At 43.0% G+C, this 19,305-nt stretch overlaps 1 protein-coding gene across 1 annotated transcript in view; it reads left to right on the top strand.

Annotated features, from left to right (window-relative positions):
• SLC2A13 (solute carrier family 2 member 13) overlaps nucleotides 1-19,305 on the top strand; it is a 189,998-nt gene that overhangs the window by 164,699 nt on the left and 5,994 nt on the right. Inside the window, exons 8-9 of the mRNA XM_084811010.1 lie at nucleotides 14,860-14,981; nucleotides 18,906-19,058. Of these exons, the coding sequence (XP_084667136.1) occupies nucleotides 14,860-14,981; nucleotides 18,906-19,058 (275 nt within the window). The remainder of the gene's footprint in view (nucleotides 1-14,859; nucleotides 14,982-18,905; nucleotides 19,059-19,305) is intronic.

Here is a 19,305-nt window from a genome sequence, read left to right as displayed (position 1 = left end):
AAACTGTTAAAGGATTGCCTAAGATCTATCATGGGATAAGAAAGGCTTAACCACTTTATTATGCCTTCAGCAGAGACTAAACTTGTTTGGCAAATCTCTTTTAATCATTTAGAGAGTAATCCTGTGGTCCCTGGGAGAGTATCCCAGGGATGAAAGGATTGCTCATAAAGTCCTTCTGAGGGTGGAGATAGTGCTCCGACCTCAGAAGGGAGGAGTAAGATCTGACCCACTCCCCCATCTCCTTGCAGCCGGCTTGGAGAGAACTACACTGGCTGCCTCTCCAAGCTCAGAAACCCATCCTTGGAGAGGGGGGAAAGGGGCTGTTCTGGGGAGAGGGGACCGGAGAGGCCAGGATACGATTCCTTTTTCGCAAGAGGGAAAAAAGGCGGGATATAAATATGATAACAAATAAATAAATAAGAGTTATCCTGAGCCTCTTCCAGCCTCCTTCCCTCTCCCTCCAGAGCATTCTCACTAGATGGGCTAAAAAGCCCATCTAGCAAAATCTGAAGGGTGGGAGAAGGAGGCAAAGATTGCCTTCTCCCATACATAGGATAATAGGACACCTCCAAGTTGGGGGGCTTCCAATCACCAAGGGCGTAATCGATAGGACTGAGCCCTTAATTCACAAGTTTACCAAAATGAAAGCAAGGGAGAAGCCATTCAAGTAGGCTACCGGATTAAGTACTGGATGATTAATAAATTATTGTAATAAAGGATTTTTGTTTGAATTATGTGGATATTTGATCATTTCTGCTCTTAATTTTACTAATTGCAAATAATGTTTATAGATACTATGATGTGTAATTTCCTGAGATTATAAAATATTCCTTTTGCATTCCAAGTTGGTTAGGCTGTCTAGTGAATTGATATTCATGGTTATTACATTTATCAGCCTTAAATACTATATACTAAGCTATATAGTAATGTTTATTATGTCAATATATGTATTTCAATATGCTATGTTAGCTACTGACAGCATTTGGGTGCGGGCAGAGGGGAGGAGGAGGGCCCCAAGAATATGTACCTCTCTACAGCTCTGGCTTTGGCCCAGCCTTCCCCTCCAGAAACTGAAAAGCCTGCAGCCCTGATTTCCAGTATTGTCATGGGATTACAACTGGGGACATAATCTAAACTTCCTGAATGTGAGAAAATTAATAATTACCTTCAAAGAAGCTCGTATCAGATAATTAATAAATGGTTCAGTGTCACAGTCATCTTGAAGCATCCTGTGGCAGTAGCTGTAACAATGGCCATGCTTGGGCATTGTTGTGGGATGAGGATGTTGTTGACTCATGCCAGGCTTAGAGCTGGACCTAACTAGGAGATTGCCCATAGCCCACAAAATATTTTTTCCCCTGTTGGATTATTTCTTCAGGACTTCAGCGTTTGGTAGACGAGACTAAAGTAGTAAATATGGAGGAATTTTGCAGCAGTGGCTGGCCAGGAATGGGAAAGCTCTCTGTCCTCAAGTCTAGTTTCTACCTCTACAGTTCATACTGAATTGGGAAAGAACTTTGTTTGAGTCCACTGAGATTAACTGCACTATGCCTTTAGAGGGGGGTATGCCTGCTATATTTCCTACTATATTTCAAGGGATTGAGTGCATTTCTTAGATGGCGTGGTCTTTTGCTGCACACACCCTAAAAATATTCTAGCCCCAAATGACTATTTGGGTTACTTATGCAATTGAACTTCTGAAGAAAAGATGGCATCTCTCAGCAGAAGCAGTCAAGTTATACTTTGGTAACAAAAAGTATTGAGAAGGAATATACTGTAGAATATAACATACAACAAATGTTTCCTTAGAGCATTAAAATGCTACAGTAATTTATATGCTAAGCATTTTGTGCTAATTGAATGTGGTATGAATCATACTGGAATATTTTCATTCTCCTAAGAATATGAGAGATACTCAGCTTTCCCCTTATGGCTTATGGTGTACTAGAACCAAAAAGTGTTAATTGCTCTGTTGCTGAAATGTTAAGGGGAAATAAAACAAGGAATACACTAAGCACTGTGATTGTTCACAACTGAATATCCAACAAAAATAGAAGTGTAACGAGATAACCAGTGTTCTTTTTATGCACTTTTACAAAAGAAGTGATTAAGGGTGCATTCCTATGGCTGGCTGGGGCATGCTGGGAGTTGCAGGACTTTTTTCTTTCTAAACATGCATAGCATTGTAGCCTAAATCAATTAGCTAACGGATTGGGTTGCATCCAGCTACCTGTGCCCCCCAAAAGCCCCTCCGGAGAGCCCTCCTGAACAATGTGTGATGGGGTCGGGGATAGAGGAAATGGGAAACCTTTCAGCTGTGAATAACTTAAGGTAACTTCTCTTAGGATCCAAACCAATAAATCCAGGTTTTTACAAAAGTACTTTAGAAAATACAGATGATCATCTCCAGATTTATTGGTGTAAAGTGCCTTGTTATAGGCAATAAATTGCTATTTTAAGAGTCCCAATCCCCCAAAATGTGTACTACAGTGCATTTCAGTTCCCCTTGACAGATACGTTCAATGTGCTTCAGATTTCTTCTTTTTTTAAAGAAAGATAGCGTGTTGTTAATTTGCTTTAAATTTCCAGTTTAACATCTTCGCTCTTGGAGTACAATTAAGTCATTTGCCTTAAACTGAACTGCAGTATTCCCCAACCTGGCGCCATCTGGATGTTTTGGACTACAACTTCCATCAGCCCCTGCCAGCATGGCCAATGTTCAGTGATTGTAGGAATAGCAGTCCAAAACAACTGGAGGGCACCAGGTTGGGGAAGGCTGCTGTACTGAATCATTTTCAGTCACCAAACTCAAACATGTCAACAAACAAAAGCCACAGGCAATTGAGATCAAAATAGTAGCTCTGTTGCTAGATCAAACCAAGTTCTTCTAGAATCCAGTCCTTTGTTAACAGCAGTGGCTAGCCAGGTGCCTTGCAGAGAGTTGATTGTTTAGTCATGATTAACTTATGTCCCCTTGATTTCAGTGGGTTTACTCTTGAGTATGGCTAAGTATGGATCCAACCCAATGTCAATAATCTGAAAACTGAGTCACTTTAATATAGTGAGATTGCACATAAGTTTCAATATGTACATATTTCAGTGTCTCAATAAGTAGGTGGCTACTATTGAAATCCGAGTGTATTCTCAGTAGCATTTTGGTGTCTTAAGGTATTTGTGATGGGAGTATATTGTGAAAACCACAGGAAGTCCATCTGCAGGTAGAGGGCCATTGAAAGTGGAAGTAAGGGAAAAAATAAAAGGTAGGGAGAAATTGCTAGGTAGTAGGAATTTGAAGAGCTATGGAGTAACTAGTGTATCCCTTCATAATGTAGACATCTCTGCTTCTGCTTCTCTTCTCTCTTAGAGCACTGTATCCCTTCATCTTAAATGTGTCATTACTAGTACCAAGGCTAGTGATTTCTTCTTAATATTGATGTTTCAGTTTTCATTTAGATATATCAGGGAGAAACCAAATACTCTCTCACAACAATGTGAAAGATGATATAACGTTTTGGCCAGCTGATATTCCATGTCTTTTTAGTATTTTTGTGTAAGGCATCAAACTACACAGTTGTCAGAATGACTGATTTAATTCCACCCTCCCAAACATAGCTTATCACTAGAGTTCATACAAATCTAGTCACAGTTGTCAGAAGTAATGGACTGTTCATTAATGAATGGCACACTCGTTTCATACCATTTCACATTAATTAGTCCCCCTTTTTAATGTGTGCACATCAGTATTTATTACAGTTGCTAAATTGGTGTTTGCAGAAATGGAATGCTTCTGTTCATCTCCTCCAAAAGAGAAAAAGCTCAAGACTCTTGCATCCTATCAGTGCATATTACCTTTGAATTTTAGAGAAAATTGAGAATTTGGTCTCTCTCAATTTGTGTACATCTTTCCTTTTAAAAAACAAACAGATTGGTCTTTCAGTCCTCTCCTTTTTTCCTGACCACAAAAGGCAAGACTGTTGATGAAATTAGTAAGCATTGCAGAAAGCTGAAGTATTTTCAGATGCTTTCACTTTGCTGAGCTGTCTAAAGCCATTGCCTTTATTCATGTACTCTTACCTTTTATCCAAAAATATTTTTATTTATTTTAGTTATTACATTTCTATACTGCCCAACCGCCGAGGCTCCCTGGACAGTTCACAACAATTAAAACCATAAAACACAACATGATGAAACGTAATATAAAACTTAAAAGTTTAAAAGTAGCATGTAAAACCCAACAGCAGTTACAGCCCAGGCAAAGCCAGTTACAGCCCAGGGAAAATACTGAAGGGGTCTCTGAAAATAATGCAGTTGAATCAAATGATGTTTTAAGATTAATTGTACTGATTGTAATAGTAGGAAACCTTTTGGATAATTGAGAAATATGTTAGCTACTTATAATGAAAATTATAGGTAAATTAGGTTAGCTAGAGGTACTGAAAATGGTACAACTTTGCAGAGATTCATAACATGTATAAAATATCAGCAAAATGTATGTGTTTTGAATTCCATTATCAAAGCTGCATCAATGAATTGCTGTTACTTTTGAAAGTATAATTTAGGAATCAAGCTCCATTGTGGTGATACTTCATTCATGTGGGAAGAAACCTAGTTCTGTCATCTGGAAGTTTCACATTTACCTTCCAACTCTAAAACAGTCGAAATATTTCAGGACAAAAATCAGCATCAAGTGTGATTAATTTAATCATTGTTCTTCTGACAAACATGTCTTCTGTGCTTTTCTGTTCTTGTGCTGCTGATTACAGATGTTATAATTGTGCTTAATGATGGCTAATGATTTAACTAATCATAATAATGATTAGAATAATAGGACATTAAAACAAGGGTATGTGCAGTATACTTCCTTCTGTTACAATGACCTTTCACAATTGTGAGATCATAAACCCCAGCAAAATAATGTTGCTTAAAAGCAAAGGAGGCCTTCTTGGGTTCATAAACAACAGTCTGAAGAATAACCCTTATAACTCAAGAATAAAGGAAAAGGAAATCCAACTTAGAGCCTCGCTATAGAAGAATATGCATTATGTAGAGGCTAAAACTGGTTGGGATTGGACATCATGCTTAAGTCAAGAAATTAGTAATACTTCAGCTTTCAGCCCCATCAGAATTGGGTAAATCTTTGTAAAACTCATCCTAAAGCTACTTTGCAACCTAAATAAGTATGACAACATTAATGACACCTGCTACTCAATAGTTTTTTTCAACCTTCAGTTCTGACACTTCAGGAAGTTGTGGACTTCCCTGCTTTTCAGCTTCCTCAGAATAAGTTTAGTAGGTATATCCCTGGGTGGTTGTCATTTATCCAAGTATACCACTGAACAGTAAATGGAAATCTTTATGGGGAATTGGGGGATGTGTTCAGAACACAGACAATATTCTCCTAAATGTCCACCCCATTTAGTGTCTTTGAATATGCTGTGACAATTTCTCTCTGGGTCTGTTGGCTGTTCATGAACACCTTCTGCATTGCTGTCAGGATGATTGGAGATAGAATTTCTGAAGGCTACAGAGCATGGCTCCTGGCATGCTAGTGCTAGACTAACGTCCTGGTATGGATACAGTGGCAATCACATTGCCAGGGTGAAACTGATGAAAATGACACTGTTGTGCCCTCAACTGCAGTTCAGCTGCCTAGTTGCTTGCTTAGTGTCATAATAAATTGTATGGAAGCTGGAGAGAAGCAAGAAGCAGACTTTATTCAGTGTTGGTCTCCTGTTCATGCAGCTGTGCTTTTCACTGTTCTGAGGACAGGTAAGATGTGTTGACCACCGTGACTGGGAAACAGCTTCACATGTATGAAATTCAGCTTTACCTAACAAAATGAACTCAGCTCACTATTAAATGTTCAGCACACTATTCTTTCAGTACAATGTGATGCACAAATGTCTGATATCTCTCTTGCAACTGGCTTCTTCTTTGTGCATTTAACAGCTAGTAGCCTGCTTGCTTTTGCCGCTAAATATGCAAATGAGCTGCTGGTTGCAATGAACTGAATAAACACCTTGCTGAACAGCATAATATGTAAGGTGGAAACCTACACAACCTAGTGGCAACATCGTTGATTCACAAAAATACATGTTGTCAGGCTCCCTGTTCACATAGTTAAGACAATATCTAATTGATACAGTTTCAAGCAGTAGCCAGCTGGTAATCGGAAGCAGAACATGATGATTCCATTTGCCATAGCCACTGACATACCAATGCTTCACAAATTTGTCTAATCTTATTTTAAAGCAGCTAAGGCTTGCATCCTAGATAGTCTGTTTTTAATTTTTGAGCTTAATATAGTAATTGGGAGGGGGCAGGGAAGATTTCCTGCAAAACATTTAATGATAATATTCACATTTTTTAATCCTGTTCAGTACCACTGTTCATTCTATATCCTCTTGCTTTGCCACCATTTTGTTGTGGTTATTGCTGCTTCTTCCTGGATCTGTCACAAAGATACATAAGAGCATCCTGGATCATACCAAAAACATACCTAGTTCAGAATCCTGTTTCCAAAAGTGACTAGCCAAATGTCTTTGGGGAAACCCACAAGCAGGACATGAGAGCAATAGCCCTCATCTACTGTTCTTTCCCAAAAACTAGTTTTCAGAGGCATGCTGCCTCATATACTGGAGGTAGCATATAGCCATCATGACTAGTAGCCATTTATAGCCTTATCCTCCATAAACGTCTAGTCCCCTTTTAAAGATTGTTGACCATCACTACATCTTGTGGTAGTAAATGCCATACTTTATGCACTGTGTGAAGAAATGTTCCTTTTGAACAGTATCCAATTGGACGCTTATGCCTCCGTCGATTCCCTTCTGTAAGTAGTGTGTCCTGCCAATTCCATTGAGCAAGCAGGACCCACCACATATGCAAGAAAGATCGAGCGCTTCACAGAAGAAGATGTTGTCCCTATCTTCAAAAGGGGTAAAAAGGAGGAACCTGGGAACTACAGACCAGTCCGTCTGACATCAATCCCTGGGAAAATTCTGGAGCAGATGATAAAGCAATCCATCTGTAAGCACCTGCAGTGATTACTCAAAGCCAATATGGATTTGTCAAGAACAAATCCTGCCAGACAAATCTGATCTCATTTTTTGATCAAGTCACCTCCCTCATGGACCGTGGGAATGCTGTAGACATAATATACCTAGACTTCAGCAAAGCTTTTGACAAAGTGCCCCATGATATCCTGTTGAGCAAAGTAGCTCAAAGTGGGCTAGATGAAACAACGATCCGGTGGATCCACAGTTGGCTACAGAATCGGACTCAAAGAGTGCTTATCAATGGGACCTTCTCAAACTGGGGAGAGGTAACGAGTGGGGTACCGCAGGGCTCAGTCCTGGGCCCAGTGCTCTTCCACATTTGTATTAATGACTTGGAGGAGGAGGTGCAGAAAATGCTGATCAAATTTGCAGATGACACAAAATTGAGTGGGATAGCTCATACTTTGGAAGACAGAAACAAAATTCAAAGTGATCTGGATAGACTGGAGCACTGGGCAGAAAACAACAGAATGACATTTAATAGGGATAAATGCCAAGTTCTGCACCTAGGAAAAAGAAACCAAATGCACAACTACAAGATGGGGGATACGTGGCTCAACAACACTACAAGCGAGAAGGATCTTAGAATTGTGGTAGATCACAAGCTGAATATGAGCCAACAATGTGATGTGGCTGCAAAAAAGGCAAATGCTGTTTTGGGCTGCATTCATAGAAGCATAGCTTCCAAATCCCAGGAAGTACTAGTTCCCCTCTACTCAGCACTGGTTAGGCTTCACCTGGAGTACTGTGTCCAGTTCTGGGCACCACACTTTAAGAAGGATGCAGACAAACTGGAGAGGGTTCAGAGGAGGGCAACAAAGATGATCAGGGGACTGGAAACAAAGCCCTATGAAGAGAGACTGAAAGAACTGGGCATGTTTAGCTTTGAGAAGAGAAGACTGAGGGGAGATATGATAGCGCTCTTCAAGTCCTTGAAAAGTTGTCACAGAGAAGAAGGCCAGGATCTCTTCTCGATCATCTCAGAGTGCAGGACGCATAATCATGGGCTCAAGTTACAGGAAGCCAGATTCCAGCTGAACATCAGGAAAACCTTCCTGACTGTTAGAGCACTACGACAATGGAACCAATGACCTAGGGAGGTGGTGGGCTCTCCCACACTGGAGGCATTCAAGACGAGGCTGGACAGCCATCTGTCGGGGAAGCTGTGACTTGGATTCCTGCATTGAGCAGGGGGTTGGACTTGATGGCCTTGTAGGCCCCTTCCAACCCTACTATTCTATGATAGTTGCAAAAGTGCTGGGGGCTGCTTATGCAGCAGAATTGGCAGGGTGCAGGACATTTGGCAGGGGTGTAAGTGTCCCGTTGGATACTGGCCTTTGTCCTGAATCGCACACCATTTGGCTTCAACCTGGATAATCCCAGATTCTAGTATAATGAGAGGGAGAGAGAAAAAAATCTCTCCACTTTCTCCATACTATACACATTTTGTACACGTCTATCATGTCCTCCTGCACTTGCCTTTTTTCTAAAGTAAAAAGCCCTTGCTCCCTTTCCTCACAGGGGAATTGCTGCAGCTGCTGCAGCATGTAATAATTTCGGTCACCTTTTTCTGCACATTTTTCAGCGCTACAATATCCTTTTTGAAATGTGACAACCAGAGCTGAATAGATGATCAGAACTGGTTATAGCAATCCTAGCCAATCAGGGCCATTTGAAAAACACAGAAAATCAGATTTGCTTAAGTGACGTCACTGAGGGCAATTTAAGCCAACTGAGAGAGCAAGCAAAAGGGAACAATGTCAGTAGCCTCCCACCCACCCCCCGACATTGCTGAAAAATCATTGGAAAATGGTGCACTCTTCAACTCTGCCAAAATTGTTTGTGGAAAACAGTAAATACTAGGGATGACAGTCCTGTTCCAATGCAGGCAAAGGCCTTGGGCAAGGTGCAGATAGTCCTAGGAGCAGCAGTGAGAGAGCAACCAGTTCAGTCCAAAGTCATACACAGAAGTTCCAAGGAGGGTTTGCAGGCATAGGCAGAAGCGAGGTTAAGGCAGTCTTGAGGTCAGTTCACCAGCGTCTGTTTTAGCAAGCGTCAAGGCCAATCGGGGGGGGGGGGGTCAAAAAGCATTATCCAGATGGGTAGTCAAAGTCTAGGAGCCTATCAGATTGGGTATCTTGAAAGCAAAGTCGAGGTTAAGGTGCTGCTGTTTGCAGCAAAAAGCTGGCATCGGCAAGGCTGAATTTATAGCTGGTCATTACTCAGCACAGCTGACTAATTAGGTCAGCGTGTGCTTTTAAGGGAGGCCCTACACTGTGACTTCCTTTGTTCTTTTGCCGTTCGCATCTGATTCTACCCCGTTCAGAGGGATGGATCTAGGAATGTCAGAGAATTTCGCCACAAATCTCGGGGAGGCCGAATGCCAGCGCATTCGGCCCCCTGAAATCGGTGGCGAAATGGTCTGCCCCTCCGCTCCCCCCAGGACGGGACTTACCTTGGGCAGATCTTCCTGGCGGCGGCTCCGGCGGCCGGTCTTCCGACCGGCTGCCGCCGCTGCCATTTCCAGTTTAAAAAACAAAACAAAATGTGATAGGCTACGTAAAGATTTACGTAGCCTATCACGGCTACATTTTTTAAAAACACCGTGAGAGGCTACGTAAATGATTACATAGCCTATCACGGCTGATTTAAAAGAAAAAAAAACGTGCGTACGCAAATGGCGGCGCCCATGGGCACCGCCATTTCCGTTCCTTATTTTACACGTCTTAGTCTACGTAAACATTTACGTAGACTAAGACAGCAAAAATAAAGGGAACGCAAATAGCGTAGCTTCTATGCTGTTTCCGTTCCCCTTATTTTCGCCGTCTTAGTCTACGTAAATGTTTACGTAGACTAAGACGTGCCAAAATAAGGAACGCAAATGGCGGCGCCCATGGGCGCCGCCATTTGCATACGCACATTTTTTTTTCTTTTAAATCAGCCATGATAGGCTACGTAAATGTTTACGTAGCCTATCACGGCTGACTGCAGGGACGCAAACGGCAGCAGCTATGGCCGCCGCCATTTGCGTCCCTGCTAGCCAGCGGCCGGATGTCCGGCTGCTGGCGGAGCCAGCTGGCAGAGCCAGCTGGCGGCTCCGCAGAATCCCTGTGGAGCGGAGCCGGCCAGCCAGAATTTCGGGGGGAGGGACGGAGCGCCTCCCCCCCCACTTCGAATCAATTTTGTTAAAAGGTAAGTGACTTTCGTACATCCCTAGATGGATCCCCCCAGAGTCTGCTTCCAGCATTGGGGAAGTTCAGGAGCTGCTCGAGAGGGGCCCGGTTGCTCCTGTAATGTTTCCAGAGGAGGACTGTCAGCCAAGGCCTCCTGTTCTTTGCTGAGCTCTGGCTGGGGCCCATTGTGCTGGCTCTCTCCCTTCTCTTCTTCCTCAGATGAATCCTCCAGTAGGGCATGGCAGTGACATGGAAAGTTGGCAGATTCCATTTCCAAAGCTGATATTGTAGTTCCGCTTTATCAATTACCCCGAATCCACTTTCTTATCATGGGGGGAGAAAACTATCTGGGGTTACACGCATGCACGCACTTTTGCACTAGCAAGTCAAGTGTTTAAGAATGGGAGTATGCGTCGAAATGCATATGCCATTTAAAGCCAAGAACAGTATGCACATGTCGATGTGCATGTGATCTTAACCCTACTCAGGCATGACTAACTCACCATATGAGCTGGGACATCGCAACACAGCTCTGTCAAAAGGCATCCAGGTGTACAGCGCAAACACCTGTGCAAGAAACCCTGAGTGACTGATGTTCCTAATCACATGGAAATTGTGCTGCATGCAACTGTGTGCACAAAGGCCTCCCCACTGGAGGCATTCACCCTGTACATGTGGCCTTTGGGTAGAGCTACATTGTGACGTAGCTCTACCCAAAGGCCACATGTACAGGGTGAACGCCTCCAGTAGGGAGGCCTTTGTGCATACAGTTGCATAATGAGAAGACAGGATACCCTGGAGAAGATGCTGATGCTAGGGAAAGTGGAAGGCAAAAGGAAGAGGGGCCAACCAAGGGCAAGATGGATGGATGATATTCTGGAGGTGACGGACTCGACCTTGGGGGAGCTGGGGGTGGCGACGGCCAACAGGAAGCTCTGGTGTGGGCTGGTCCGTGAAGTCATGAAGAGTCGGAAGCGACTGAATGAATAAACAACAAAACATTGTGACACGACATCGGGGCAGGTCTGGAAAACACCATAGGAATAAAGGGACTGGTTTTACACATTCTTGCTGAGTAGCAGTCTAAGCTAGTGGTAATCGCCACACCTTGTGGTAATGAATTCTATGTGTTACATTATTTCTATTTGTATTCCATATGTATTACATTAACGTGAACCAGAGCTGATTTATGGCTTCTCGGGTTTCTAAAAAGCAAATCACTGGGATCAGCATGAAGAGTCCTTAATTACCTGCAAATTTGTAGGAATTTTCCATTTTATACTACGGCTGTGTTTGCACTTTTTGTTTGATTACATCATGTGTCCCTGTGGTAACTTCACCCTTGTTTTGTTTATACCATCTCTATGTCTGCTTCTTGTTTATGCCAGATCTCCTATACATCATGTTTAGCAATAATTTGTGGGTTCAGTGAATGAAGAGTTAATGCTGCTCCCATGTTTTTTCTCTCATGTCATTCTGAATAGCTGTTCATTAATAATGTATCCCCTAGATTGCTTGGAATTTCTGCCACCTTTTTCAACAGCAACTAAATAGACCGATAACTCAACTATCATTATGTTTATATCTCTCCAGAGGTTTGCTGAAAAATATGTATGGGCAGAAAATACATCTGGGGCAGGAGTTCCTAAAATTCTCACTTGTCAACACTAACAAGCATGCTTAGAAGCACTGAACTCTGGGAGTGGCTGCAGTGCTTATGGGAATTGGAGAACAGAAGAGGAGGCTAATTAATGTGACAGCTGGGCAAACAAACTGCCAGCATTTTCTGATCCTGGGTGACAGGAAAATGGGGTGTTTTTGGAAACAAGATCAACAGAGCAATTGGAAACTATAAAATAAATGGAGTACCTAACTCCAGTTTGAGTTCAGAGAGGACAGCATCCCCCCACCCCACACTGTTACTTTACAGATGCTAAGGGGAAGGCTTTGAATCCCATCAACTATAGAGCAACATGTTTTGACTCGGTTGGAGTAATGGGCCTAAGAGCCAAACTAGATGAAATATTGGAGATTTGTGATCAGTTCTGATTTTTTTAAGTAGCTGCGGGGCAGAACATTGGATTGAGGTCACAGTGCTGGGAGAGGAGTTAATCCTTTCTCCTATGCCATGTTTCCAACCCACCCTACGGTTACTGTTTTGCCCCATTAGGGTAAATGTATGGCTGGCTGGTCACATGGCTTTTTTTTTTTTAAGTTAATAGTTCAGAGCTCTTATCATGGATCACCAGCATCTCATCCAGTTTTCCTGCAGTGAACTGAAGTGGGATGAGTGTTTGAGATGCTGGTGGAAAGGAAATGAGTAAGAGTGAGATGAGAAGTTGCAATTCAGTTTCTGTTCTCTTCTGCCCTGCCTGCCCTTGTCTGTGGATAAAACAGAGTATCTTTACCCATTTGCACTTCCTTCTGAAATACCTTGTCCTGCACATTGGGAGAATAATGGCCACACTAAACAAGAAGTCGATCAGTTATCTTTTACGAGCAGCTGCAGGGTAGCTGTAAATTTTCTCCAAGTGGGATAAATAGCAGATTTGAGGTGATTTTGATCAGCAAAATGATTGGGGGGGGAGACAATTAAAAACTTGTCCATCATGTCATGATCCCAGTCCAGTCTCTACCCCCTGTTTTGCTTTTAAAAAGAATGAAGAGACAGAAAAGTCTTTTGCAATTCTCCTATTTCTTGTCTAGCTTTACCGTCCTAGTACGTTCCAGGACATGGAAGCTATTGGTGGAGCGGCAAGAAAGGGATTTCTGGAACCCACAGTTTGGCAATAGTTTTATTAGGACCAACCAAAATCTCACAAAATAGTGAGTGCATTTTAAGTTCACCACAACTCTTCATCAGGCTGGATGTTAAGCAAAGGGGTGGGGGAAGTTTTGTTTGATGTTTAAGCTGTGGCGATTTTATGGTGTTTCCTGCAAGGTTTGGAGGAGGGAGGAATGAGCAGGAAGCTTCACTTCCTACCCTCTTCTGTGTGCTGTTTTACACTGGGTGGGTGAATAGATCCCCCCCCCCCAATTCATTCCTGTCCTTGTACCTTTGTGTGAAATCGTAGCCATCTTTCTCCATTCCTAATAAGTGATGGAAGGTAGCATATTCTGCTCCCTCAGCAGCCATACTGGGGAGACCAGCAGAGTGCTATATTGTGAAGATAAAATTATTTCTGTATAATGTTGAAGGCAAAACCTGCCTTCCACCTCTGACCCTACCCACCCCATAACAGGGATTTTAAAGAGGATACAACGTGTCCCCATGTGCAGGGCATACAAAAATATGCTGTATCTCTCATGGTCCTTAGGATACATATGTGTTCCCTCTTTGCACACCCTGCTCATAATAATGATGGGCATTTTGCTGCTAATTAAGAACATAAGCCACTCAGTGTTGTAATCAGCAGGTTGCTTCATACTGACTAATACAGATTCAACATGACAAACTGACTAGCATCTTTATTTACTGCATTCATAAGAAACATTGGGACATCACTTTAGTGGGCAGCTGCATTGCTGCCTGAAAGGAATCTACTAAGCCAATTATAGTATTGTTTGCGTCAAGACACTTCAGTGTGGATAATCAGCCAGTATTCATCACTGTGCACCTGCAAAAAAAATACTAAGAGCAACACTGAAATGAGCTGATAATGATGTGAAGCTGTTATCCTATTGTCCATAATTTAGACTGACATAAATGCAAGAATCTGGCTATACAAGGTGGGTTAGAGAAGGCATTAGACTTGTTGAATCCACTTGCTTAGTACGACAGGAACCAACAGTATATATATATACACAAGGGAACTTTTCAACACAAAGTCAAAAACTGCCTGTGCCACCCTTAATTTCTAGCTAATAATGGAGGAATACATAAAAAGTGCTTACCAAAAAGGGTCTAATGGTTAAGCATCCTTCAGTCAGCCATCATGCTTTGTACAAAACAAGCAGATGAGATGAGAGGCGAGAGGTTGGGATTGTACTTGATACGATCTTTGTGCAATAATGTGTGTTAAGTCTAAAACTGCATGAAATTTTATGTTCTTTTTATTCATTCAAATTATTTTCTTAAAGTTCAAGGCAGCTAACAATAAGAATAACATAAAATACAATAAAACAATTATAAAACCAAGAAAACAAGCAGCAGACAAAAAGTAAGCAGATGAGAAAATGAGATACAGCAGTGACAGACTGTATGAAGGAGAGCAATTGCAGGTTTTCTACTGGACATGATCTTGTATTGCAAGAGGTTCAGAGAGGTTCTCTGCTTTAAAGGATCTCAGAAGAGCAGGAATATTTATCCCCCTTATGCTGAGACAGGAAAACAGGGAACATTTTTAAATTCAATGCCATTGATTTGGATTAAATATTAGAAAGAATGTTATTCTTGGAATAATGCTTGGGAGGTTATGGAATGGTCTTCCTCCTTCAGAGGTTTTGCTCACACACACCAAGTTGATCCATCACTTGCTTTTAAGCAGAAGGTACTTGGTCTCTCCCAGGGCACGGGGTTAAACTTGATGATCTGAATGTCTTTCTGCTCTAACTCTGTATTCTTACTTTTGCTAATAGGTGCTGATTTTATCTTTAAACCTTTGTTTTATATGGTGGCTGTCTTGCAGATGTTCAAATGAGACCAGACTCAGAACTGAAGACACATATTGGGCATATAACTTCTGTCCTACACCATACTCTTGGACAGCACTCCTGGGACTTATTTTATACCTGGTTTTCTTTGCACCAGGTAAACAGATTTGGCATGTTTGCTTTCTAATTAAAATAAATTGGGCCTATTGAACTGTTTCCTTCTAGGAAGAACTCTCAATCTGGTATGAGCCTTGAGCATGTGTGTGTCCCTACCCCCCTGTGAAAAGAAAATTGCATGTTAACTGGCAGTACTGTATTTATTTGAGCACACTGTCTCCATCTGACCCTGTTCTTTTGAAGGGTAGACGGAGTCGTCACGGAAATACTGCTTTCAAATAACCAGTATAACCCAGTTCATTCACTCATTACTTTCTCTCCATAGTGAAGAAAAGGGACATTTGAGAGCTTTGAGGTTCATACTGGACTGAGATTTTTTCCTTGACTCCAACCATTTTTCCTTGAATTTAACAATCCATTGACATTTACGGTAGCCATTGATATTCTTTTGCTATTCAGCCTTTGTTTGTATAAAGCTGCTTCTTCTTTAAGTAAAATCCCAGTTGGGTAATACCTTTTTATGATCGCTTTTTAGAGAGCTTCAGCTATTGGGTGGTATAGAAATTAAATAAATAAATAAATAAATAAATAAAAAAAATGATCAGGGCTGGCGTCAAGGGTAGGCCCAGCAGAGGGCCACTGACAAGAGCCCCCTGGACTTGTGCATTCTCTCCACTGTTGCAACCTGCTTGTTCACCTGCCTCATTCTGGCCCGGACAACGGGGGTGATGAGAAGGGGAAGCAGTAGATGCCATTGCATACATGCTCAATCTGTCACGTAAGCAAGTGGTAGCAGTGAGGAGAAAGTAGCTGGTGACAATGGTGGTGAAAAGGTAGAGTCACTGAGGGAGGGGGACCATTGAGGATGTTTTGCCCAAGGGCACTGCAAAACCTGGAACCAGTACTGATTAGGACAAACCAAAATTACACAAAAACATGCAGGGTTTCAAGTTCTATAGAACAGTGGTCCCCAACCTTTTTGGCACCAGGGACCGGTTTTGTGGAAGACAATTTTTCCGCAGACCGGGGGGATGGTTTCGGGATGATTCAGGCGCATTACATTTATTGTGCACTTTATTTCTATTATTATTACATTGTAATATATAATGAAATATACAGCTCACCATAATGCAGAATCAGTGGGAGCCCTGAGCTTGCTTTCCTGCAACTAGCTTGTGGGCTTACCAAAACTGTGATTGAGACAAGTGCACAGTGTGGGAAAGAGGCGCAGACAGAAGTGGTAAATGAAATAATGGGCGGGCCACGTGCCGACTAAAATATAGGGATGGCGGAGAAATCCGCCACAGACTCCAATGAGGTCGGATTCTTTAGAATCTGGCCCCCTGAAGTCCATGGAGGAACAGACTACCCCCCCGCCACCCCCCGAAATCCCCCCAGGACAGAACCTACCTGGCAGTGGCTGGTCTGGATCCGTCCGCTGCTGTCCACCTGCTGCGCCCAGACTGCGGATGCAAATGGCGTCCGGCATAGTGGATGCCATTTGCGTCCCTGTTCTACAAGTAATAGGCTACATAAATCTTTACGTAGCCTATTACTGCAAAGAACAGAGATGCAAATGGCATAGCACAGGGGTCCCCAACCCCTGGGCCATGGACTGGTAGCAGTCCGTGGCCTGTTAGGAACCAGGCCATGCAGCAGGAGGTGAACGTAGGGGTGTGTGAAACCCCGTTACCTTGGGTCTGTGGGGGTCTGCAGGGGGGAGGCGATCTGTCCCTCCCCCCCAGAATCCTTGCTGGCCCTGGCCGGTGCCGCTCCGTGGCGAGTCCATGGAGCTGCTGGCCAGCTCTGGTTGCTGGTGGACTTCCGGCTGCTGGGACGCAAATAGCGTCCGCTACACCATTTGCGTCCCTGTTCTTTGCAGTAATAGGCTACGTAAAGATTTATGTAGCCTATTACTTGAAGAACAGGGACGCAAATGGTGTCCACTATGCCGGACGCCATTTGCGTCCGCAGTCCAGGCGCAGCGGATGGACAGCAGCGGATGGACCTGGACCAGCCACCGCCAGGTAGGTTCCGTCCCGGGGGGATTTCGGGTGGTGGCGGAGGGGTGTAGTCCATTCTGCTACGGACTTGGGGAGGCCAGATTGTGAAGAATCCGGCCTCATTGGAGTCCATGGCGGATTTCTCCGCCATCCCTATATTTTAGTCCGTGCATGGCCCGCCCATTATTTCATTTACCACTTCTGTCCGCACCTCTTTCCCACACTGTGCACTTGTCTCAGTCACAGTTTTGGTAAGCCCACAAGCTAGTTGCAGGAAAGCAAGCTCAGGGCTCTCACTGATTCTGCATTATGGTGAGCTGTATATTTCATTATATATTACATTATATAGAGCCAGTGTAGTGTAGTGGTGAGAGTGAAGGACTGGGAGCCGGGAGATCCGGGTTCTAGTCCCCACTTGGCCATGGAAGCTCACTGGGTGACTTTGGGCCAGTCACAGACTCTCAGCCCAACCTACCTCACAGGGTTGTTGTTGTGAGGATACAACGGTGAGGAGGAGGATAATGTAAGCCGCCTTGAGTTCCTTGAGAGAGGGAGAAAGGCGGGGTATAAATGCAATAAATAAATAAATAAATAAATATTACAATATAATAATAATAGAAATAAAGTGCACAATAAATGTAATGCGCCTGAATCATCCCGAAACCATCCCCCTGGTCTGCGGAAAAATTGTCTTCCACGAAACCGGTCCCTGGTGGCAAGAAGGTTGGGGACCGCTGGCGTAGTGGACGCCATTTGCGTCCATGTTCTTTGCAGTACTAGGCTACGTAAAGATTTACGTAGCCTATTACTTGAAGAACAGGGACGCAAATGGCTACGCGGACACCATTTGCATCCCAGCAGCCGGAAGTCCGCCAGTGGTCAGAGCTGGCCAGCAGCTCCACAGACTCGCTGCGGAGCTGGCCAGGGCCGGCGAGGATTCCAGGGGGGAGGGACAGGTCACCTCCCCCCCCCCCGCAGATCCCCGTGGACCCAAGGTAAGGGGGTTTTGCACACCCCTGTGCTCACCTCCTGCTGTACAGCCTGGTTCCCAACAGGCCACGGACCGGTACCAGTCTGGGGGTTGGGGACCCCTGCTATAGAATTCTTCATCAGGATAGGTGGTACAAAAAGCTTGGGATGTTATTTTTTATGGATTTTTTAAAAAAATACGGTTTCTACAACAGTTTCTCCCCCTTTCCTTTTCTAATTCCTTATACTGCTGAGTTCACTTTCTCAACTGCAAAACAAGCAATACAAAAGGAGGGGATTTATGCCACCATCTCCTGTTATTTCTGTGTAATGTTACCACAGCCCCAACTTCATTCCTTTTATTCAAATAATAAAAAGGCCCCCATATCACCTTGCTTTTCTCAATATTTTGCCTGTTGCAGTACATTTATTCTTGCTGCTAAAATTGTTAGCTCCATGTGCCAAGTATCAGTGTTTGGGGAGGAGTCAGTTATTCAGCATTGTGAAACTAAGCATTAACCTATTTAAATAATTTTATGTATCCAATATCTTCCCTGCCCCACATAAATCTGCTTCGTAAACAAGAGTAGTGTATGCAGTAATAGAAGAACTCCCACCTTATACTCACCTGTACAAAAAACAGTTCAGCCTTTACTCACCTCTTCTGAAAAGTGTTTGATAATGTAATGTCTCCAGTAACTGCAGATTTGCCACTTCGTTAGATCTGTGAAATGATTTCTGGGGTATCTGTTCCATTCTAGCAGTTCAGCAGAGAATTGCAAGTCTGGTGTAACCTTTTTTTTTGTTGTGATCTAAGATTTAGATCCACTGATAACATCATTATGCCTCCTATGTTGACTTTCTGTTGAAGTAAATTGGTGTCCATCGCATCTTTCTGTTCCCCCTTGTTTTGTTTTTTGCATCCTTCCATTTTTGAAGATCATGTGGTAATTGTGAATGTTCTATTAAAGTTAATCTGTTGTTTTTTTAAGGAATGGGACCAATGCCTTGGACAGTAAATTCTGAAATATACCCCCTTTGGGCAAGGAGTACAGGAAATGCATGTTCTTCTGGTGTAAACTGGATTTTCAATGTTCTTGTGTCACTAACGTTTCTGCACACAGCTGAATATCTGACGTACTATGGTAAGAAATTGGGTTTTTTGGTCTTAAATGGTACCCAGATTAATAGCTTTTCAGATAATTGGAATGTTAGCTTTTTATTTACAAAGGTTTTTCTGGAAAGTTTCTCTCCTTAAAGTCCTCTAGAAGCCAGCGTACTTAAAAATAGCCAAGCACAGTAATCACAGTAGGTATACAGTTTACCATGGTAGTGTCAGAGATGATATTTTCAAGGCTTTCAATTTATGAAGTTCTGTTCCTCTACAGCATT

Source organism: Heloderma suspectum, chromosome 7 (genome assembly GCF_057233095.1).
Source record: "Heloderma suspectum isolate Gila_16-S chromosome 7, 16-S_ref, whole genome shotgun sequence".
NCBI lineage: Eukaryota > Metazoa > Chordata > Lepidosauria > Squamata > Helodermatidae > Heloderma > Heloderma suspectum.
The sequence above is the reverse complement of the archived record's forward strand: the minus strand, read 5'-3'. Positions and strand labels throughout refer to the sequence as shown.